At 42.0% G+C, this 24,381-nt stretch overlaps 1 protein-coding gene across 2 annotated transcripts in view; it reads right to left on the minus strand.

The window, feature by feature from the left end:
• Positions 1-12,538: 12,538 nt before the first annotated feature.
• zbtb17 (zinc finger and BTB domain containing 17) overlaps positions 12,539-24,381 on the minus strand; it is a 33,101-nt gene continuing 21,258 nt past the window's right edge. For both annotated transcript variants that reach the window (XM_072586580.1, XM_072586581.1), the window contains 7 exons: positions 22,696-22,783; positions 21,292-21,408; positions 19,701-19,821; positions 19,324-19,454; positions 15,545-15,769; positions 14,402-14,491; positions 12,539-13,509 (listed from right to left, as the gene is read on the minus strand). In XM_072586580.1, coding sequence (XP_072442681.1) covers positions 13,232-13,509; positions 14,402-14,491; positions 15,545-15,769; positions 19,324-19,454; positions 19,701-19,821; positions 21,292-21,408; positions 22,696-22,783 — 1,050 coding nt within the window. In that variant the 3' untranslated portion in view covers positions 12,539-13,231. The remainder of the gene's footprint in view (positions 13,510-14,401; positions 14,492-15,544; positions 15,770-19,323; positions 19,455-19,700; positions 19,822-21,291; positions 21,409-22,695; positions 22,784-24,381) is intronic.

Consider the following 24,381-nt stretch of genomic DNA (forward strand, 5'->3'; position numbering starts at 1 on the left):
TGTGGCCAGCAGAGAAAAAGCAGAATGGTGTGTTGTTTCCCTGGTGCCAGGATGTCTCAGAGAGGGTGCAGAATGTTCTCTCAGGGGAGAGGGGCCAGCAGGAGGTCATTGTCCACATTGAAACCAACAACATTGGAAGGGAAAAGGTTAAGACTCTGAAGGGAGATTACAGAGAGTTAGGCAGAAATTTAAAAAGGAGGTCCTCAAGGGTAGTAAAATCTGGATTACTCCCAGTGCTACGAGCTAGTGAGAGCAGGAATAGGAGGATAGAGCAGATGAATGCATGGCTGAGGAGCTGGTGTATGGGAGAAGGATTCACGTTTTTGGATCATTGGAATATCTTTTGGGGTAGAAATGACCTGTACAAGAAGGACGGATTGCACCTAAATTGAAAGGGGACTAACATACTGGCAGGGAAATTTGCTAGAACTGCTTGGGAGGATTTAAACTAGTAAGGTGGGGGGGGGGGGGGTGGGACCCAGGGAGATAGTGAGGAAAGAGATCGGTCTGAGACAGGTACAGCTAAGAACAGAAGTGTGTCAAACAGTCAGGGACAAGGTAGGACTAATAAATTAAGCTGTATTTATTTCAATGCAAGAGGCCGAACAGGGAAGGCAGATGAACTCAGGGCATGGTTAGGAACATGAGATTGGGATATCATAGCAATTACGGAAACATGGCTCAGGGATGGGCAGGACTCGCAGGTTAATGTTCCAGGATACAAATGCTACAGGAAGGATAGAAAGGGAGCCAAGAGAGGAGGGGGAGTGGCATTTTTGATAAGGGATAGCATTACAGCTGTGCTGAGGAAGGATTTACCCAGAAATACATCCAGGGAAGTTATTTGGGTGGAACTGAGAAATAAGAAAAGGATGATCACCTTATTGGGATTGTATTATGGAAACAAATTTGTAAGGAGATCTCAGCTATCTGTAAGAATAATAGGGTAGTTATGGTAGGGGATTTTAACTTTCCAAACATCGACTGGGATTGCCATAGTGTTAAAGGTTTAGATGGAGAGGAATTTGTTAAGTATGTACAAGACAATTTTCTGATTCAGTACATGGATGTACCTACTAGAGAAGGTGCAAAACTTGACCTCTTGGGAAATAAGGCAGGACAGGTGACTGAGGTGTCAGTCAGGGAGCACTTTGGGGCCAGCGACCATACTTCTATTTGTTTTAAAATAGTGATGGAAAAGGATAGACCAGATCTAAAAGTTGAAGTTCTAAATTGGAGAAAGGCCAATTTTGACGGTATGAGGCAAGAACTTTAAGAAGCTGATTGGAAGCAGATGTTTGCAGGTAAAGGACGGCTGGAAAATGGGAAGCCTTCAGAAATGAGATAACAAGAATCCAGAGGAAGTATATTCCTGTCAGGGTGAAAGGAAAGGCTGGTGGGTATAGGGAATGCTGGATGACTAAAGAAATGGAGGGTTTGGTTAAGAAAAAGAAGGAAGCATATGTCAGTTATAGACAGGATAGATCGAGTGAATCCTTAGAAGAGTATAAAGGAAATAGGAGTAGACTTAAGAGGGAAATCAGGAGGGCAAAACGGGGACATGAGATAGCTTTGGCAAATAGAATTAAGGAGAATCCAAAGGGTTTTTACAAATATATTAAGGACAAAAGGGTAACTAGGGACAGAATAGGGCCCCTCAAAGATCAGCAAGGCAGCCTTTGTGTGGAGCCGCAGAAAATTGGGAGATACTAAATGAATATTTTGCATCATTATTTACTGTGAAAAAGGATATGGAAGATATAGACTGTAGGGAAATAGATGGTGACATCTTGCAAAATGTCCAAATTACAGAGGAGGAAGTGCTGGATGTCTTGAAACGGTTAAAGGTGGATAAATCCCCGGGACCTCATCAGGTGTACCCGAGAACTCTGTTGGAAGCTAGAGAAGTGATTGCTGGGCCTCTTGCTGAGATATTTGTATCATCGATAGTCACAGATGAGGTGCCGGAAGACTGGAGGTTGGCAAACGTGGTGTCACTGTTTAAGAAGGGTGGTAAAGACGAGCCAGGGAACTATAGACCGGTGAGCCTGATCTCGGTGGTGGGCAAGTTGTTGGAGGGAATCCTGAGGGACAGGATGTACATGTATTTGGAAAAGCAAGGACTGATTTGGGATAGTCAACATGGCTTTGTGCGTGGGAAATCATGTCTCACAAACTTGATTGAGTTTTTTGAAGAAGTAACAAAGGAGATTGAGGGCAGAGCAGTAGATGTGATTTATGTGGACTTCAGTAAGGTGTTCGATAAGGTTCCACATGGGAAACTGATTAGCAAGGTTAGATCTCATGGAATACAGGGAGCACTAGCCATTTGGATACAGAACTGGCTCAAAGGTAGAAGACAGAGGGTGGTGGTGGTAGGTTGGTTCTCAGACTGGAAGCCTGTGACCAGTGGAGTGCCACAAGGATCGGTGCTGGGCCCTCTACTTTTCATCATTTATATAAATGATTTGGATGTGAGCATAAGAGGTACAGTTAGTAAGTTTGCAGATGACACCAAAATTGGAGGTGTAGTGGACAGCGAAGAGGGTTATCTCAGATTACAATAGGATCTTGACCAGATGGGCCAATGGGCTGAGAAGTGGTCGATGGAGTTTAATTCAGATAAATGCAAGGTGCTGCAATTTGGGAAAGCAAATCTTAGCAGGACTTATACACTGAATGGTAAAGTCCTAGGGAGTGTTGCTGAACAAAGAGACCTTGGAGTGCAGGTTCATAGCTCCTTGAAAGTGGAATCGTGGTAGATAGGATAGTGAAGAAGGCGTTTGTTATGCTTTCCTTTATTGGTCAGAGTATTGAGTACAGGAGTTGGGAGGTCATGTTGCTGTTGTACAGGACATTCTTTGGACCACTGTTGGAATATTGCGTGCAATTCTGGTCTCCTTCCTATTGGAAAGATGTTGTGAAACTTGAAAGGGTTCAGAAAAGATTTACAAGGATGTTGCCAGGATTGGAGGATCTGAGCTACGGGAAGAGGCTGAACAGGCTAGGGCTGTTTTCCCTGGAGCATGGGAGGCTGAGGGGTGGCCTTATAGAGGCTTACAAAATTATGAGGGGCATGGATAGGATAAATAGACAAAGTCTTTTCCCTGGGGACGGGGAGTCCAGAACAAGAGGGCATAGGTTTAGGGTGAGAAGGGAAAGATATAAAAGAGACCTAAGGGACAACTTTTTCACGCAGAGGGTGGTACATGTTTGGAATGAGCTGCCAGAGGAAGTGGTGGTGGCTGGTACAATTGCAACATTTAAGAGGAATGAATAGGAAGGGTTTGGAGGGATAAGGGCCGCGTGCTGGCAGGTGGGACTAGATTGGGTTGGGCTATCTGGTCGGCATGGATGGGTTGGACCGAAGGGTCTGTTTCCATGCTGTACATCTCTATGACTCCATGAAAACAAACCCAGCCTATCCAACCTCTCCTCATAGCTAAAATTCCCCATACCAAGTAATATCTTGGTAAACCTTTTCAGTACCCTTTCCAAATTATCCACATCCTTCTGGTCGTGTGGTGACCAGAACTGCACGCAATATTTCAAGTGTGGCCTAACTAAAGTTCTTTTAAAGCTGCTGACTAACTTGTCTGTCCTTATACTCAGTGCCCCTTCCATGCACTCGGCCTTTTTTAAAACCTTCTCTACCTGCACTACCACCTTCAGTGATCTGTGGACCTGTATGTACAGATCCTTCTGCGTATCAACACTCCTAAGGGTTCTGCCATTCACTGTATAATTTCCACCTGTACTTGACCTTCCAAAATGCATCACCTCATGTTTGTCCAGATTAAACTCCATCTGCCATTTTTCTGCCCATGCCTCTGACTCATCTTTATCCTGCTCTATCCACTAACAATCCTAACTATCCACAACACCACCAATCTTTTGTATCATCCACAAACCCACCATGTAGACCAGCTACATTTTCCTCCAAATGTTCATTTTATGTAGACCATGAACAGCAGAGGTCCCAGCACTGATCCCTGTGGAACACCACTCGTCACCACCCTCCATTCCGAAAAACATCCTTCCGCTGCTACCCTGTCTACTATGGCTAAGCCAGTTCTGTGTCCATCTTGCCAGCTCACCCTGATACCATGCGACTTCACCTTTCGTACCATTCTGCCATGAGGGACCTTGTCAAAAGCTTTACTGAAGTCAATGTGGACAGCATCAACTGCTTTTCCCTCATCAATCATCTTTGTCGCCTGCCCAAAAGAACTGGTCAAGTTAATAAGGCACAATCTCCCCTGCACAAAACCGTGCTGTCTATCACTAATAAGTCCATTTATTTCTAAATGTGTTCAGATCCTGTTCTTCAGAATCTTTTCCAATAACTTCCCTACTGTTGATGTGAGGTCACAGGCCTGATTTCCAGAATTATCCCAGTTACCCTTAAAGAATGGAACAATATTGGCTTTTCCTCAGACCTCTGGGCCCTCACCTGTGGCCAATGAGAATAGAAAGATGTCTGTCAATGCTCCAGTAATTTGTCCTTCAATATCAATAGTTTAACAAAACCTACCGCATGTACTTGTGTAAAGAGAGACCATTTAGGTGAGGTACTAGAGATCTTCAGCACCTGTGAAATTGAACCCTGCAAAGAATCAAGATACACAGAATGAAAAATAGAATTATTGGTTTATATGCTTCATTTTGACTAACACTGGATTAGAATCACCATTAGTAAAATCTATTGTCAATGTGATTTATATATATATTAGTTTTGGAATCTGTTGAGAGGAAATATCACCTAAATTTAGGTTATGAAATGGATGATTTTGGGTTTAGTAAGCATCTGAGTTGTTGTATGATAGATTGTGTTTGAAGGAACTCAGTAGGCTAACATAAAATCAGTTTTATCTTTCGTTGCAACCCTGATGTTATGGCTAGGTAGATAATTGGTTTCAGCACATATTAAATGATAAACCTATCTCTTCACTATATAAGTTTTACCTGGAAAAAGAGAACATTATTTTCATAGGGGCTGCTTTTGTGTACTAGGAGTTATCAATAATCTTAATACTGTTCAATATAATGCTAGCTCAATAACACAATAAGTGGAAAATTTTGAACAATGCAGTCCTTTAACTTGTAGCAGGATTTCAAGGTGTTTCACTGAATTCCAGCAGAAGTGTCTACCATCTTGCCTGGCTTGTGCTGATTTGCTCTCTGAGCTGTTAGTGTTTTCCTGTTTCCTCACCCTTCCTCATAAGATGACAATGACTCTTTAATGCAGTTGAACTGTGCATCACAGCTGGATCCACTCAAATGATTTTGGTACAAAGAATGCTGTGTGGCCTGGGATTTTTGGCAGAATGCTACTAAGTGCACTGAAGACAATGTACACACTATGCTTTCAGTTACTCAGACATTGCACAAACGGCCAAGAAGCTGAAAATCTGAACTGTAGAGGGTTTTGCATTTCAGAGACTCTGGCATTCACTGAGTGTGACTGTCAATTGGCCAACAGGGTAATATATTTCCCAAATTTTTCAGAGCATGACCTGTGAAGGAATTGTTTAGGTTTCTTATTTAGATCTGTAAAGGATAAGAATACAAATTATAGCATTTCTTTGCTGCTCATGGAAATCCAGGTTTCCTTTCTCAACCCTGTCAATGTTGTCAACTTGCGTGTGTGTATGTGTGTAGTGCCTTCAGCATTTGGTGAGGAAAAACATCCCAATATGCTTTATGCATGTGTAATCAGATATTGTGACACCAAGTCAGAGATTTGGTAATATTGAAATAGCTGATCAATATCTTGGCTAAAAAGCTAGGTTTTAAAGGGAATTGGAGAAAGATAATTTCTGTGCCTAAATGCATGGAGGCATGGTTACTTGAGGAAAATGAGCTAAACTTGGAGGAATACAGAGTTCTAGGATTGTAAGCTGCAGGGGGCTAGTGAGATGGGGAGGGCCTAACCCAAATGAATTTGGATTTGGATTCCAGGTTGGCAGTTTTAAAACAAGATTTTGGTGAACTTCATGCTCAGACTTGAGTAAAGGCATGAGCTTTATGGAGCTACTGGACCAGGAAATCAACATTTTTGTCCGTGCCAATGCTGGAACCTGCTTTAATGGAAGTATTCCAGTTGACTTCACTGACTTTGTGCTTGGAAAGCAAATATAGAGGTACTTGTTGTCCTGATCATTATCTCGTGACATCTGCTAGGAATCTCATGTTTATGGATTCAGGCTCAGCTTTGATGCTTTAACTTTACACAACCTGCCAGCACTATCGTCAAGTGGATGATGTGCTTCATGGTGACAACATTATTAAGAGATAAGTGACAACAAAAAACACTTTCAATGATCAAGAATAATTATTTACGATTCCCTTTCTGATTTTGACCAACTGATAAAGCTTTTTTTTACAATTGGGATTTTAAGCCTGGCTAGATTAGAAATCACAACAATGCCCACCACAACTGATCTACAGCTCCAGGAGAGTGCTGACATAGAGTCATAGAGATGTACAGCATGGAAACAGACCCTTCGGTCCAACCTGTCTATACCAACAATGTTTATATATTTTTTTAAAACTCATCCCCAGCAATTGTCCAGTGCAATGCACCATCATGTACAGGAAGGAAACCACTCCCTTGTCTTGGCAAATTATCCTGTAAATAGCTCCTGTGTACATCACAGCTATGTCGGGGTACTATGATAGTGACTTGTTAGGAAGGATTGGCTCTTTACTCACTTGGCAGCTGGACCTTTTTGTTCTAGCCAGGAAAAACAATCCACTGCATGAGGAAGGTGCATCTATAGTTCAGTATTTAGAAGCATAAATTAATTTTAAATTGAATTTTATCAATCCAATGCCAGTGGGCAATTTGGTCATGCAACCTTCAAAGGCAAGTTGGTGCACTGGCAACTGTACCATTCAAGATCGGAGATGGTTACAGAGAGTGGTGAACTCACCCTGGACAATCACAAAGGCTCACCTCCCATCTATAGAATCCACCTACCAGGCCCGCTGTCAGGGAAAGGCTGCCAGCATCCTCAAAGATCCATCCCACCCTGGCAATGTTTTTCTACAACCTCTGCCTCTGCATGAACACACACACCAGCCGGTTTTTGAAACTGTTTCTACCATACTGTTGTTAGAATACTGAATGGACTAACAAACTCTAAACATTCACTTGTACCAGTGTTTTTGTTTTTGCTGTTGTTTATCTATTATTTACTTATCTATGCTACCTAACTGTGATTTCCTGCATTGCTCACAAGACAGCTTTTTTTCTTTTTGTTTTTTTCTTTGTTTGTCTGTTTTTTCTTTGTTTTTTTTTAATATTACCCCCACACTGCGGTAGTGTAGACAAAGCTTTTCACTGTGCCTCGGTACATGTGACAATAAATTCAAGTTGATTCAAAATTCAGTTCAATGCTCAATTATCTAATTGATTCACATTTGCAAATCTGGATAGGAAGATACTTATCGGTAGGTGCCACATTTGATCAAGGATAGCTGATTAATTACAATATGGAGTCCATGAGTCCCAAGACCAATAAGAGAAAAGAAAAGCTGTTCCTGTTTTAATTTCGTGTGTCTGGAAGCTAAGAACATACTGGCATATTGTCTCATATGTGACAGCAGTCTTTTGCAACTTGGCCTTGCTGACCAGTCTTCATATGTATTTTTATGTAGATTCCTAGTACTGGCCTTCAACAGAGACCATTTGAGTCAAACTGCCTTCATCTCGCACATCACGTGTAGATTACTCGATAGTAGTCAAGAGGTACAGAAACCAATCTTATCACTTCTCGTGTTACCCTAGCAGCAGCTAACAGCATTGACCTTACATTGAACTGGTGAGCTTCCTGGTCTGTAAAACTCTGTATGCACATTCTCCCCGTGTCTGCGTAGGTTTCCTCCGGGTGCTCCGGTTTCCTCCCACAGTCCAAAGATGTGCAGGTTAGGTGAATTGGCCAGGCTAAATTGCCTATAGTGTTAGGTGTATTAGCCAGAGGGAAATGGGTCTGGGTGGGTTACTCTTCGGAGGGTCGGTGTGGACTGGTTGGGCCGAAGGGCCTGTTTCCACACTGTAGGGAATCTAATCTAATCTAATCACCCAGAGTTACAGGGTGGCAAGAGTTAACAAGGAAGTAACTACAGTGAACCGATTTCTAAATCAGGTATGTTTGCACTTTTGAGAGAAAACCACAACATCGGAATAACTTAGGTACAAATTAGTTTGAATCCAGTTCCTTTTCTGTCTGAAGAATAAACTCTGCATTATAATAGTATTTAGGCTGTAACCCACTGAATTTATTATCCTAATTTCTACCAAGTTCCGATGCCAGTGGTTGCATGAGTTGCACTGATTGGCTGTTTTGAGAAGTGGGATGTTGGTTTGACTTCTGATTCTAAATATTACCTTGTCGAACTAAGTGGAAGGATAGTGAGTAGCTGAATTGGGTGATGACCTGGGTCCGTATGAGATTGAAACATGGACCCGAAGTTTGAGAAACCGTTACCTGCGGGTTAATGCAATTTACGACCATTTAAAACCAGAGACTCTTCCAATAACACTCTGACATTGGCTGATCTTTGAGACAGCGGAATAATTTCACTGACTCTGGAAAAAACATAGTTGGATAGAAGGCAGCTTGACTATCACTGCTTTATCGGTGAACATTGATTGGATTTAAGGTTTTACCTACTAGGGATCAAGTTAGATAATGCAGGGTTAAATTCAGAATGGTTTCCATCAATTTTAAGAAGCCATCAGACTCTGTGCCCAGAAATTCCACCTTTCCACACCAGGTAATATTTTCAACCAGAGAAAGGAGTAATGAGATTAAAGTCAGTTCTCTTCGTGGAGATGTGACTATTGACACCCTTTACTCTTGCAAATCTGCGGAAGGATTCCTATTTCAAACTAACTTGTATTTCTCTTTTAACACGTTGAATGATTTGTTGAGCCAAATGCACATTTGACATTCTTCTCTACAATGCTACTTTGCTATCAAGTGCAGGTCAGCTTTTACAATCAAACTAATGCATGGCCCAAGTAATAAATGACTACCGAAAATGTAATCCTTGCAATGAATCTAAATAGAAATATGTAAACTTACGATATAGGTAAACTATTATTGCTTTCAAAGTCAATGAAAACTTTTCAATACATAGTCATCGAGTGTACCCAGGAATGAATGGCCATATAGAACTCAACATCAATGGCCGAGATGAATGACTTTGAAAGTTCTCAGTCCTTTAAGATTAGGAGAAAATTAAAAGGAAAAGTAACGCTTCTAATTGTCTGTTTCTTTTTCTTGTAGAAGTGGTATTTAAAGTTTTAAAAGCTTGTTGGGTAGTAAATTCTTATTTTCAGTTTTGTAATTGTGACATACTCCTAATATGTTGTTTACCAGCTACGGAGGCTTTCAAATCCTATCCTACAGCGTCTGCTGGTGGCTGCTAGGAGTTAGCACAGGTAGAGTAGATAAATACAGGCTGGGGGATATTGTCTTACTGTAACGGGACGTACTTCACAGCTGGATCATACCTTGTGATTTACAACATTTACTGTTTGAATAAGGATCAGAAACACTCCAAAGTAAAAGCCTTTTTAGACATTTTCGGTGCATTTGCCAGATTTTTTTATGGATGCAGTATTGTTTTATCTTCGAGTCTAAGATTTATGAATAACTGTATACAGGAGTGTCCATGTAAGGTGAACCTGGTAACTAATTAACAGAGTCCCAGTTTTTGAAACTTTCCAAAGATTTTGACGTTTTTATCTATAGTATACTATATACAGCGCCATCCTATGGCTAGCCGATCATCTTGATTGGTTCTGTGTAGATCAATTTCCATTCCGCTCAGAAGGGCAATTAGGCCCATCCTTTGTCTGAGCGCTTTGAAAGATACACCCAATTAGTCCCACGCTGGAGCCCTGCAAATACGTCCTTTCTAAGTATACATCCAACTGCCTACTGCAAGTTACAACAAAATTTACTTCCACCATCTTCTCAAGCTGTATGTCACAGATCATACTTTATTTTATAAACAGGCAAGTTATTTTGTTTTAAAAAACAAAGGGATACCTATAGTCCAACCCAGAAACTCATATATCCTTGAATCCATAGCCGCCTTCCTGACTGGAATACAGTTCCCTGGATTCAGGTAGCCTTTTAGTACCACAAGTTTGCATCATGATTGGTAGGACCGATTTATGTGATATTTTGTCCCACCCTCACCCCCGAAATTTTGAGCCAGATACTTCCCTGGTTCATTTGTTCGTCCAAAAGAGAGATTAGCTATAAAGACTCAAAAAATCAAAGCCAAACCTGACATGGAATTTCCCTCTGAATCATTGGGGAATCTCCAACTGTCCGTTTTAATTCTCTGTATTCAATATTTGAATCATTAGTAACTGCACATTGAGTCAGAAGAAATCCCAATACCTCTACTCTTTGGGCAGAGAACATATCCTGAAGCAAGTGATTTAAATTCATTTGGATTCTAGATTGAAAAAGGGATTAGTTACTGTGGTACATAGGTCTAATGCCTGGAGCGGTCAGGTAGAAGATTATTGTTACGCAACATATTTAAGATGATAATGTAATACTTTGGGGAAACCGATGTTTTAGTTCATGTTATAGACAATCGAGTTATTTCTTATAAGGAATTAGAGGAAAGGAAATGCATCCTGTCACCATTACCCACAAAACACAACTGCTTCATTTTATGTACTATATATTTTTGGGATAGATCCAAATTGTTAAAATTATTTACAGAAAAAGAAGTGCCCATTCCAGCAGAAGAAAAACTTGACAAGTAGTGAGTGAAGAACCAAATATTCATAAGTTAATAATTGTCAATTTTTAAACAAATTCTATATACCATGTACAGAAGTCACTGCAACTGGAGCGGGTTGTTCTGCAGATATAGAAAATTCCCAAATATCTGTCCCTTGAAGAAACAGTTTGTGAATCACTTCTCTTTCCTTTTGCACCATTTACCTAAGATTCAGGTTTTGAAGATCAGCATTTCAGTTACCAGAGATTGCATACAACCCAGGGGAAGTCTGAAAATTCCTATGTCTTTCTTAGACTAGTGAGGAGACACACAGCAGAAACAGGCCAAACTGAGATTGTTAATAAAAACAGAAAATGCTGGAGGGAACCTTTTCAATGAAGAGTTCTATCAGATTCAACACTAACTTAATTTCTGTCTCTACAAATGCTGCCCAACCTTGAGTTGTTCCAGCACTATCTGTTTTTATTTCAGATCTGCAGCACTGCTTTCATCCAACTGAGATTATTTGGCTGGGACTAATTGATGAGAAAGGCCAACTAAGGCAAGATCATAAGGGAAATTTCCCTTGAGGCTTTAGTTCCTGAGAACAGGAATTTTAAAAGTGGGACCCAAAGCAGAGCCCTTAACATTTCTCTGATGTGCAGGTCAGGTGAATTGGCCATGCTAAATTGCCAGTAGTGTTAGGTAAGGGGTATATGTAGATGTAGGGGCATGGGTGGGTTGCGCTTCGGCGGGGTGGTGTGGACTTGTTGGGCCGAAGGGCCTGTTTCCACACTGAAAGTAATCTAATCTAATAAGTTTGTACCATTTCTTGAGTAGACCGTAAATAGATATGGAAGATCTTTAAAGACTTGGGATCTCAAATTCCTGCACCATGATTTCCTTTGTTTGGGATTCAGCTGTGGTAAGTAACTGAGATGTCACATTTTTACCACTTCATCATCAACTTTCAGGCCAAGGCATACTGCAGAGACACTGAGTAAATGACAGATTATTCTCTCTCACACAGATTTAATGATGCCAATGAGCGAATTTCAGTCAGTGTGAAAACTACAGCAACTGATAGCAACAACTGGGGAATAAAAAATGGCAGTTCAGCGTGAGAGCAAGAAATGGAAATCATGTGGCTTGAGAAAAGTCTCCTTAAGGGACAGGCAGCCTCTATTGCAAGAAACACAAACTCTAATTCTGACTAAAATACAGTTTGAAACATACCATCAAAGTAATTGTTTCAGTTTCAGGGATTTAGAATTTGGATGGGTGATGGGAAGGCATTCTCCGAAGTCAATGAGTTTTCCTTCCACTGAGTGCATAATGCTGACTGTTGCTTCATAATTATGGGTTCAAATCCCCGGGATGCTGAAATTTCAAGTTTCCCCTCCAACACCAACCCTTGCTGGGCTGGGCCTAGTGCATTCAATATGAAGAAAAATCACAAATCCTCAGTGGTCAACAGGAAACTAATACTATGTGGTGTCAGCTTCCAGTTCTAGAACTGGCCCCAGTTACAAAAATCATGTTATCGAACTCCCAGCAAAACATCATTAAATTGCAAGTTTCAAACAGCACCAATTGTGTAACCAGATTATGCTAACTCATCAAGAATAGTGTTTGTCTTTACTCCAATGAGTTCTGCCAATGGAACATTTACTTTGCAGAACATGGATCCAGTCGCTGAAAGGCTGTAGCAGCATTATGAACAACTCTGTTTCTGGGTCGTGCTTTTAAGAACTAATGACCAAAGATGATGCCCAAAACATACTCTCTGCATTTTCTTTATTTTTAAAATGGGCCATTTTTTGGGCTGTCTCACAATATGGAAAAACTTCTTGTCCTACATAGCACAAATGGTGGAGCCATTCAGTAAAGAAAAATAATGCACAATATGTGCAGAACAAAGGGACTTGGAGTTCTGGTGTGTGCTGAAATTCACTAGGAGTGACCACCTAGTAATGATCACAGTGCATTAGACTGATCCCATGTAGTGCATAATGCTGACTGTTGCTTCATAATTATGGGTTCAAATCCCTGGGATGCTGAAATTTCAAGTTTCCCCTCCAACACCAACCCTTGCTGGGCTGGTCCTAGTGCATTCAATATGAAGAAAAATCACAAATCCTCAGTAACAGGGCAACTGAACAGCAAGTGCTGTCAGTTTCGATCTGCAATCATCCTCACGACCTTGTTTTATCATAGTCCTGCAGCTGTGAATACACAATGTTGTTGCCCAGGTTAATTCTGCTTTTACAACTTGATTTGATTTGAGAAAAGCACAAAGCCTCTTTACATGTAGAAGGATAGCGGTTACAGAGTGAGTTTCGCAGCTTCCTGTTCTTTAGTGTCTTAGTCACAGATGCATTGTTGAATTCAGCATAGTTGATGTAACAGCAGTGCATTTATGTTACTGTCCTACATGTCTTGCACAGTGTACCTGGCCACCTCTATCACGCCCTCACTGTGAGGGATTCTGGCAACTCTCAACTTGAGTCTGTTCAGCAACAGCGGGTGGCAGATCCGTCCCATCCCGCGCTCGGAACAGGAGTTCTCCTGGTTGGATGACATGCTCAGTTTGCCAGCTGCCATTGCTATATTGCTGGTAAAAGTCTGTGTCAGCTTGGAACATGACTAGGGCTTGGGCTGTGTGAATGCGCACATGCTGTGCCAGGCTGTTGGCATCCAGGAACTTTTCCCCACAAGAGTCACAGGCATATAGGATATGTGCATTTGGATCTAAGAAGAAAAAGCAGCCATTAGAGGTGTCATAATACCAACATTAAATTAAAGTAGGTCCGACATCTAATGTGATCCCTTTATCCTGAATCCCTACACATTTACTGTTTAACCTCATTGTAAAATCGCAGGACCTCATTCAGTTCTGTGCCAAAGGAGTGCTATACTGTCTTCCAGACAAAACACTAAATCAAGGTTCTGTCTCAGGCAGACCTGGCTAGAATGTCCCATGTTAGAAGAGGAGCAAGAGAGCACCCTCTGGTTTCTGAACAATATATTTTCTTCAACTAGTAAAACGGATTATCCAGTCATTATTGCATTAGTGCCTATAGGAGCTTGCTAGGCACAAACTGACTGCTACATTTCCTCCAAAAAAAAAGTGATTACACATTAAAAGTGCCTCAATTCCTGTAGAGCACTTGGGATGATCCAAGATAGTGAAAGATGCCATATAAATGCAGTTTTAAATGGTGATTTTCCAAATTGATTATGCCAATATTGATTCGTTGAATTACAACAACAGGAAGCATTTCAGGCTCAGAGCTTCCTCAAAATGGACATCTTATATTGGAAACTCCTTAAATGAGCAGAATACATGGGGGAGTAGTGAGAAGTGAGCATAAAAGAGGAGACAGAGCTTCCATAAGAGAACTTAGGAGTTGAAGCAGATGATATGAGAAACAGATATAGATACCTGGGGATACAGTGGATGAAAACAGATACAGACTAGACAAAGTGTGAAGCACCAAAATCTTAAGAAACCACAATGGAGAACACACAGACAGGTGAGAGAATTACTTGGTGGAACAGGATCTGCAATATGGAAGTTTCATACCAAGGTCCCAGTAATAAACTGCATATCTCCTCTCCTAATGGTCAACGAGATCCTCACCTGCTTCCTGAACCTGCTCTACTGCCTTTGTAATCTCCGCTTTCAGGACCTCTGTCTCATCTGCGGTCACTGCTGTTGCCACAGGAACCACTATAAGGATATAAATCAGGAATCAAAACAAAGCTAACAGTTAACACTATGAATGCAGAGGAAATGGTACAACTTGATCTTATAAAGCTCAGTATTGACTGACAAACAAATCTCAGTTAAAAATCACACAACACCAGGTTATAGTCGAACAGGTTTAATTGGAAGCACACTAGCTTTCGGAGCGACACTCCTTCATCAGGTGATTGCATCGCTCCAAAAGCTAGTGCTTCCAATTAAACCTGTTCGACTATAACCTGGTGTTGTGTGATTTTTTAACTTTGTACACCCCAGTCCAACACCGGCATCTCCAACTCAAAACAAATCTCAGAACATGCACAGCTGCAGCTAGAACATATGTCTGGCTGGGGACGTTCACACCCACATGACTCAACCATTCAGATCCACGTTCATTTTGTGGTGGTTCCGGATTTACTAACCATGTGAGGTGTAGTCAAATAGTTCACTTCGTCATTGTAAATTTACAGTTTGGTTAGCAGTTCAAGTCACCCTAGTCACACTGATTTTGTTGCCTGCATTATTCAAAAGAATACTTATGCAAGTTTGTGCATATATTGGAGGTGTCAGCCGTGGGCTGGTTGGTAATACTCTCACCTTTGATCAAGCTGTGGATTTAAATTTCACTCCAATGATGTGAGCACAAAAATCTGGACTAACACTCCACAGTAAAGTACTGGAGCAGTGCTGCACTGTTGGAGGTGCCATCTTTCAAATGTGGCATTCCAAGGTGGATGTGAAAGGTGCTGTGGTACTATTCCAACAAAGAGCAGGGAAAGTCTCCTCTATGCCCTGGCCAATGTTTAACTGTCAATCAACATTACTGGTTATTACCTATTTACCTTTGTTGGAGCTTGGTAAGCACAATGCAGCTGCCAGTATTTGCTACATTACAATGGTATGTACACTTCAACAATCAACTTGGTCTGTAATGCGCTTTGAAACATTCACTGGTCATGAATGGTGCTAGATAAATGAAAGTCCTCCTTTTTAAATGCTATGCACACAACTGATAACCATAGTAATGGCAATGCTTACCAGTTAGCTGGGTCACTGCAGTAGCAGCCAGTGCCTCAGTTGCCAAGGTGACCACGGTGTCCGTTGTAACAGTGACAACATTCCTTTCTTCCTCATCATCCTCATCTTTAGTTTTGAGCTTTTTAAGGCTGGTCTTTCCCTGATGGACAGTTTTAACATGTGACCGTAGATTGTCAACACGATTGAAGCCTCGTCCACATGTATCACAGAGATAGGGCTTTTCACCTGTTACAGGAAGTGAAAACTTATTAGTACCAGGAAATAACATTTAACAGATTCAGCAGGCTACAGATTATAACCAACAGAAGGGGTTCTTGTGGTATAGTGGTAGTGTCCCCTAGCTCTGGGTCAGAAGATATGTGTTCAAGTCCCACCTGCTCTGGAGGTGTTTCATAACATATTTGAGTGGGCTGATTGAAATACCTACCTTCAGCAGCCATCAGATTGTAACCAACACTATTTGACCAGACCTCACATTGTGCTTGACACAGTTGAACAACCCAAAAGATAAACCAGTAAAATTTACAGATGACACATATTAATCTAATTCATAATGTATACCTCAAAATAGTGCTCTGCTATGATCAGAATATACATTGTCAAGTACGACTTTCTTGTTTACTTTCTTGCTTTTTCCCGGTGAGCAGACTTTATAACCATCTCCTGAAATGTCGCAGATTATATTTGACAAACCAGCCAGTTTCTGCATTATACCTGAAATATCTGTTCACAGTGTGATCTCCTCTGCACTGGGAGATGACACACAGATTGGATGACCACTTTGTGGAACACCTACCATGTATCCACAAAACTGTCCCTGAACTTCCAGTTGCCTGTCACTTCAACACACCACCATGTTCCCTGGTCTTTTTGTATTGGGCCTGCTGCAGTGTTCCAACAAAGCTCAGCACAAACTGAAAGGACAGCACCTCATCTTCTGGTTGGGGACACTGTATCCTTCTGGACTCAATATCAAGTTCAATAATTTTAGAGCCTGAACACCTTCTTCCATATTTCATCCTCACTAACACTCAACAATGGAGCCCCCCGGGGGGGGGGGGGCTGTACTCACTGTATACCAATGACTGCGTCGCCAAATACCAGACTAATGTCATTTACAAAGTTCGTTGATGACACCACCATAGTCGGTCAAATCTCGGATGGCAATGAAACAGACTACAGACGGGAGGTGGAAGACCTGGAAAAATGATCCACTGAGAACAACCTAGCTCTCAATGCCGGCAAAACCAAGGAATTCATTATTGACTTTCTGTTCACGAGCTGGGAATTTGTGTTGCAGACGTTTCGTCCCCTGTCTAGGTGACATCTTCAGTGCTTTGGAGCCTCCTGTGAAGCACTTCTGTGATCTTTCGTCCAGCATTTATAGTGGTTTGAATCTGCCGCTTCCGGTTGTCAGTTCCAGCTGTCGTTGCAGTGGTCGGTATATTGGGTCCAGGTCAATGTGCTTATTGATTGAATCTGTGGATGAGTGCCATGCCTCTAGGAATTCCCTGGCTGTTCTCTGTTTGGCTTGTCCTATAATAGTAGTGTTGTCCCAGTCGAATTCATGTTGCTTGTCATCTGCATGTGTGGCTACTAAGGATAGCTGGTCGTGTCGTTTCGTGGCTAGTCGGTGTTCATGGATGCGGATCGTTAGCTGTCTTCCTGTTTGTCCTATGTAGTGTTTTGTGCAGTCCTTGCATGGGATTTTGTACACTACAGAAGATTTGTAGCTCGGGTTTGTGATTCTGTTCGCCGAGCTGGGCATTTGTGTTGCAGGCATTTTGTCCCCTGTCTAGGTGACATCCTCAGTGCTTGGGACCCTCCTGTGAAGCACTTCTGTGATCTTTCCTCCGGCATTTGTAGTGGTTTGAATCTGTCGCGGGAGATTCAATGCGGCAGATTCAAACCACTACAAATGCCGGAGGAAAGATCACAGAAGCGCTTCACAGGAGGCTCCCAAGCACTGAGGATGTCACCTAGACAGGGGACGAAACGTCTGCAACACAAATTCCCAGTTCGGCGATCAGAACCACAACAACGAGCACCCAAGCTACAAATCTTCTCATAAACATTATTGACTTTCAGCGGGGATGTTATTCATGCCTCCCTACATATTAACAGCACAGAGGTGGAATGAGTGGAGAGTGTCAAGCTCCTGGGAGTGCTCATCAACAACAAGATTTCTTGGACTCTTCATGTGGATATACTGGTTACAAAGGCCCAACAACTCTCTTCTTCCTCAGGCAGCTGAGGGAATTTGGCATGATGGCGAATACCCTTGCCAACTTTTATAGGTGCACCATCGAGAGCGTTCTGTCTGGATATATCACCGCCTGGTATGGCAACTGTACCATTCAAGATCAGAGACGGTTACAGAGAGTGGTGAACTCGGCCTGGACAATCACAAAGGCCAATCTCCCATCTATAGAATCCATCTACCAGGCCCGCTGTCAGGGAAAGGCCACCAGCATTCTTAAAGATCCTTTCCACCCTGGCAATGCTTTTCTACAACCTCTACCATCGGGGAGAAGGTACAGAATCCTGAACACATGCACCAGCCAGTTTCAAAACAGTTTCTACCCTACTGTTGTTAGAGTGGACTCACAAACTCTTAGCATTTGCCCATACCTGTGTTTTTGTTTTTGCCGCTGTTTACCTATTATTTATTTATCTATGCTATTTAACTCTGTGATCTGCCTGTATTGCTCGCAAGACAAAGCTTTTCAGTGTGCCTGTGTACACATGACAATAAATTCAATTCAATTCCATGTCCTTTACCCACTCCCACACTCTTGGCCCTGTTGTGACATGGACTGCTTTCAGCAGAGCCAACCCATTTTCACCTACTCATGGTCCCCGTTAGTAGCTTTACCTTCTCCTGAGCAGATTGTCATCCCTTTGTCAGCCCAACTGCTGTCTTTTCCCTTTCTTTCTCTATAGACTCCATCTCTGCCTATCCACTTACACCTTTTGCTCCCATTCTCTGTCTTCAGCAAATATACCATCCTCTCCCAGCTACTAACAGATCTGAAGAAGGGTCACTGGACTCGAAACGTTCAGTCTGTTTTCTCTCCACAGGTGCTCCCAGACCCACTGAGTTCCTCTGTCTCTACCCTAATGTATACCTGATACATTTAAAAATAGCCCTCAGATTAAACTCAACACACCAGGAACAGACTTCAAACTATACAGTAGTCAATCAAGCTCCAGGAGTATTCGATAGCCAGATTCCAGAAAATAAAGTTTTACTGACTGTGGTAAGCAGAAATCAGTCCACAAACCACACACAGTCCAGAAATAAAGTCACATGCCCTGGGCCCAGCTACCTGAAATCATGAAACAAAGAGTCAAGTTACAGATTAACAATGACATTTATTTATTGCCAATATCTCGATGTCCTGAATCAATCACAAACACAAGCCCTGAGGGACATGATAGTGTGACTGAGTAAGACTGTGGCCTCTTTTCCTGAGGAAAACCATAAAACATTAGAGAACCAGTCATATTGCATCAATTGACAGCTTTTATGAAAACATTCTTTATTCCTCCCAATGTTGAAACTATTAATGCCTTGGCAGCTACCAGAACCCACTCTAATTGATCATTCTGAATGTGCTTCGAGTGCAATTCATTAATTAGTTTTGAAAGTAAAATGTAGGATCCTTGACAGTAATCTTTGACATAAGCATGTAACTTCCATGAATGACCTCAACGGTTCAAAACTGCCAGTTGTGAGCACAAACTGGTGAAGGTTAGCGGGAGCTGATGTTACTCACCAGTGTGGATGATGACATGTTTGGCTAGGTCACCAGCATTGACAAATGCCTTGTTACAGATGTGACACTGATGTGGCCGGATGTTGTCATGGTGCCGAATGTGATTGGCTAGCTGACTGGATTGGGTAAACCTGAGGTGAGAGAAAGGTGTAATGAACATCATTCAACAAAAGGAAAACCCTCCAGAATGGGTTATTCTGCATATATCTCACAGTTTACCTCAATATAACCTCTCGCCCTGGACCAGGATGCCCCAGTGTAAACCCTCCGTGAAGAACAGATCATCACCTTGGCTCATCTGATATCTTTTTGTTTTCAAATTTCACAAGTATAATTCAGACAGATAACTCCACATAATTCTGATCTCTATTACTGACCTTTTACCACAGCGATCGCAGACGTATGGTTTCTCTCCTGTGTGTTGCCTGATATGAGCTATTAGAGAGCTCGCCTGAGTGAAGCTTTTCCCACATATGATGCAGATACAAGGCTTCTCACCTGCAAAAGATCTCGATTAATGCAGCCAAGAAATCATAGCAGGAGGTCACTGGGTGAAAACTTGGATGTATATTTTATTCAATATCTGTGCAGGAACAATCAGCAACTCTCTCACTGCCTCACTTTTAGGATTTCTTCTACCTCTCAGTCCACTCCAAACCATCAATTTTCTACCTTCCACCCCAGGAAGCACAGTCTCTCCCCAAGTGGCAATCCTTCACAAATGAGCTGAGACTGTGAGCTGACAATGGGTTCTCTTGTGAGGATAGGTTGGTCAGGCTCAACTAATTTCCACCAAAATTTAGAAGAGTAAGGGGTGATTTCATTGAAGTGAAAAAGACTGGGGCAGTGTTGGTGTCCCTGCCTCTGGATCAGAAGGTCAGGGTTCACCTGGTCTGAAGGTATGCCATGCATGTTTGAACTGGTGGATTAAAATAACTACAAGGTCCTGAACATTTTTGACAAGGTAACTGTGGAAATGGTGGGTCACCTTCTGGTTAAGTACAGAACTAGAGGTTGCCCTTTTTGAACATTTGTTAGGAATTTCTTTTCTCAGAGGGTTGTGTGGTTTTGCAACTCTGTCTCAGAAGGTAAAGGATACGGGGTAATTGAATATTTTGAAGACAGAGGTGAATACAGTGCAAGGTAAATGGGAATGTGGAATTGGAAACAAGCAGATCAGTCATGACCTTATTAAATGGTGAAGCAGGCTTAAGGGGCTGTAGGGTATACTTCTGCTCCTAATTCAATTGTTCGTATGAATGCCTGGAGATACAGGAAACATGGATGGCACCCAAACCAATCCTGACCTCATCCTTGCAGTGTTCAAGCTGGTACTTTCTGGTGTGTATTTAATGATAAATGTTCACAGCAAGAGGTATGGCTGACTTACTGAAACACTGAGTCCATTGTAGTGTGCGAAACATCACTCCAGTCGACTCCAGGGATTGAACCTGGGACCTGTACAGATCTGGGCGCAGCCATGTGTGTGCTGTCTCTAATTACTGTGCAAACACACCAGAATTGCTGAACTATTACTGTGGTTTAGGGTGGGGTGGGAAACAGTTTAAAAGAAAACAATTATAAAGAATCCCCAGCTGGCAAATGTAGATGCAGAGCTGGCTACACAGGTCACGGGAAAAACAGATACAGAGACCTGACATAACCACAAAGGAACGTTCCCTGGGGCCCCAGGGAACAGCAGCTCAGCCAGCCTTGAGTATGACTACAGCTGTGCTCTAACAGGCATTGCAGCTCCTGACATAGCCCAAATGATGATGTTATGATGTTGTTACTTTGACAATTAACCACCAGCTTTTGAGGCCTCGGTATGAGGCAGCATCAGACAATACAATTCCATCTTGATTCTGAGCTTATTTTGATCTTTTTCAGAGGTGCAGGGTTCTTGCTGACTTTGTGACTGTTTTTGAATAGCAAAGCTCTTCACGGGCAGATATTTCAGGTTGTTACCTGTGTGAATGCGCACATGACGTTGTAATGCTCCAGGATCAGAAAACGCTCGCTGGCAATGTGGGCAGACGTATGGTTTCTCCCCACTGTGGATCCTCAAGTGGCGTTTAAGGTTTCCTGTAAAGTAGATCTGTTGGGGTTAGTGCCGAGACTTTAATAAACGGGAACGGTCTGCAAAACAAAGAGGGTCCAGCCCCAGGAAAGGAACAGTACAGCCCATAGTTCCAGAAACTGGAGAAAGAAGAGGAAGATCCCACAAATAGCTGGACCAGCCATTTAAATACTCTGGCTACAAGAACAGGACAGAGACTAGGAATTCTGTAGTGAGTAATTAATCTCCTGACTGAGTGCTGTCCACCATCTACAAGCCACAAGTCAGGAGTATAATGGAATACACAGCATTTGTTAAGACTAGTGTAGCTCCAACAAGACTGAAGAAGCTTGACACCATCCAGGACAAGGCAGCCCGCTTAACTGACAACCATCCATCATCTTCAACATCCATTCCCTCTAGCACTGATGCTCAGTTGCAGTAATGTGTACAAGATTCACCACAGTAACTCACCAACTCGCCTCTGACATCACCTTTCAAACCCACAACCTCTACCATTCAGAATGACAAGAGCAGCAGATGCATGGTCTGGCCACCCCTCCATGCAAGTTCCCCTCCAAGCAATGCACCATCCTGACTTGAAAATATATTGTTCCTTCAGTGTGACTGAAGCAAAGTCCTGCAACTCCCTTCTTAGTAGCAACATGGGTCTACCAAGAGCCAAGGACCACTGTGGTTCAAATAGGTTAGTTCATCATTACCTTCTCCAGGTCAATTAGAGATGGGCTATAAATGCAGGCCCAGCCAGCAAAGCCCAGATCTCATGAATAAATAAAATGAAATATAGTCTGTTTTAGGATGTAGTTTGGGGGGAATAAATATTGACCAGGGTATCCAAGAGATTGCACCTGATCCTCATCGGATAAGGCCAAGCATGTCCTTAGACTTTGGCTTAAAATCTAATGAGAAAATGAAAAATGACACCATGCTCAGCGCTGGAGTATCAACCAGGAACATATGTCCAAGTTTCTCAGGTGAGGTTTGAAACTTAAGCCTTTGATTCAAGAATAGAGAATGCTACCCAGTAAACAGAAATTTCAGCCAATTTTCCATTCTCCAACCCAGGAAAATGAAAGTCAATTTGCAACCTTCTCATTCAGGTTGATGTCACCTAACTCCAGGCATGGAGCCAGCATCTTTCTTGATCACCTGACTACCTACTGATACAACTGACTGAGTCATTGGCGAGTGCCAGTGGTTTTCTTACACATTTCACAAGGTCAGTGTCACATTTCATTGAAGTGTATAGGCCTGGGGCAGTGGCAGTGAATCACAGCAAGTCCAGCTCTCACCTGAAGTGGTGAACTGCTTCCCACATTCCCTGCACTTGAGGGGTCCATCCACAATGTGAATCTTCAGGTGGGCTTTTAAGTTCCCCAGCTGTAAAACAGATAAAGTGACAATAAACTGCACCAGCAGCCAATGGTGTGTGTAGATTTTGCAGCATGAATTAGCAATCAGGATCCAAACAAGCAGCATAAAAATGTGACCAATTACCACTCCTGTTCTGAAGCCTTCTTACTCTCCAGAACAATGGAGGTCCTTGTTGGCAGAGTGTGCCAAGTCTGAAGTAGTCCTGGATCCCAGTCATGAGGTAAGTTCTGACTTCGATTGTGGGTTCCAGGTAGGGCAAAATGCATTCTCCAGAAGAGAAATTACCAAAGCCAAATAGCAGTCAGTCAGAATCTTGATACATTGTGAAGACAGACTGAAAGAGCAGGCAAAAAAAGAAAAAAAAAACTGAACTTGAGAGATAGGAGGGAAGGGCTTTGGGCAAAGTAGCTGCTGGTCAAGACCAAGTCATTTGTTTCCATCTATGACTAACAGCCCCACATTAGGGACCTTTATCCACATCATAACACAGTTGGGAACGTGGACAACAGGCCAGAACTACAGTGTTGCACGCAGTCTTGGTTACCACAGAAAGGATATGAAGGTCCTTCATAGGTTGCAGAAGAAATTATAGAATGGTTCTGGGAAAAGGATTTTAGCTAGAAGGTTAGCTGGAAGAAACAGGGATTGTTCATGGAATAAAGGGAATTGAGGGGAGATTTGATAGAGGAGTGTAATATTCTAACAGTTCTGTTTAAAGAAGACAAGTAAAGTTGTTGCTATTTGGGGGTAGTACAAGGACTAGGGGACCCAGAATTAATATTTTGAACTGAAATGATGGATGTGTTATGAGGAAGAACCTTTTTTAATGTTGTAAGTGATAATGAACTGGAAGTTCATTACCACAAGTGTAGTGGAAGAGGAGATGATTAATGATTTCAAAAGGAAATTGGACGGGTAACTGAACTTGTCGGGCAACAGGAAGGGAATGGGACTGACTGGATACTCCACAGAAATCTGGCATTAGACTTGATGGGCTGTTATAATCAGTACTAATGATTAGTATTCTCACACATAAATAATCCCAGAATAAAACCTGACTTGATAGATCTTTTTTTTTCCCAAACAACTGGTTACCGTAGTGTTTAGTCATTGCAATGTATTCACGTGAGGTTGAAGATGTTCTTTAACAACAGAACATACGTTTATTATGCAAAAGAAACAAAAAAGTTCTCTACTTATATAAGACAGATAGTAAGATCTTGACACAAACAGTAAAACAAAGTTTCAATGTATTTCCCAACACTGTCCTTTTACAGATACTGAAACAATAATCAGTCTTATCTCAACTCTTTAATTTCTTACTTTCCCGATTCTTCCCAGTTTCTTTTTCCTTGGATTCCTAAGACAGGTCTACAATTCTTTTCCAAGTCTGTTGGCATGGACCTCTCTCAACTCAGATGAGCTATACCTGCTTTCCATTCAGATAGCCTGAAAACTTTTATAACACTCTCACAACCTGTTTGCTGCACTGCTGAAAAAAAACACTTCTGCCAGGCTGACTAGTTCCCCTGAACTGAAACCTTGAACCCTCTGTTTTGAAGTCCAAACAAAACTAGTAGCTCTGATCATTTTTTTTCTGTCTG

Source organism: Chiloscyllium punctatum, chromosome 16, assembly GCF_047496795.1.
Source record: "Chiloscyllium punctatum isolate Juve2018m chromosome 16, sChiPun1.3, whole genome shotgun sequence".
Classification (NCBI taxonomy): domain Eukaryota; kingdom Metazoa; phylum Chordata; class Chondrichthyes; order Orectolobiformes; family Hemiscylliidae; genus Chiloscyllium; species Chiloscyllium punctatum.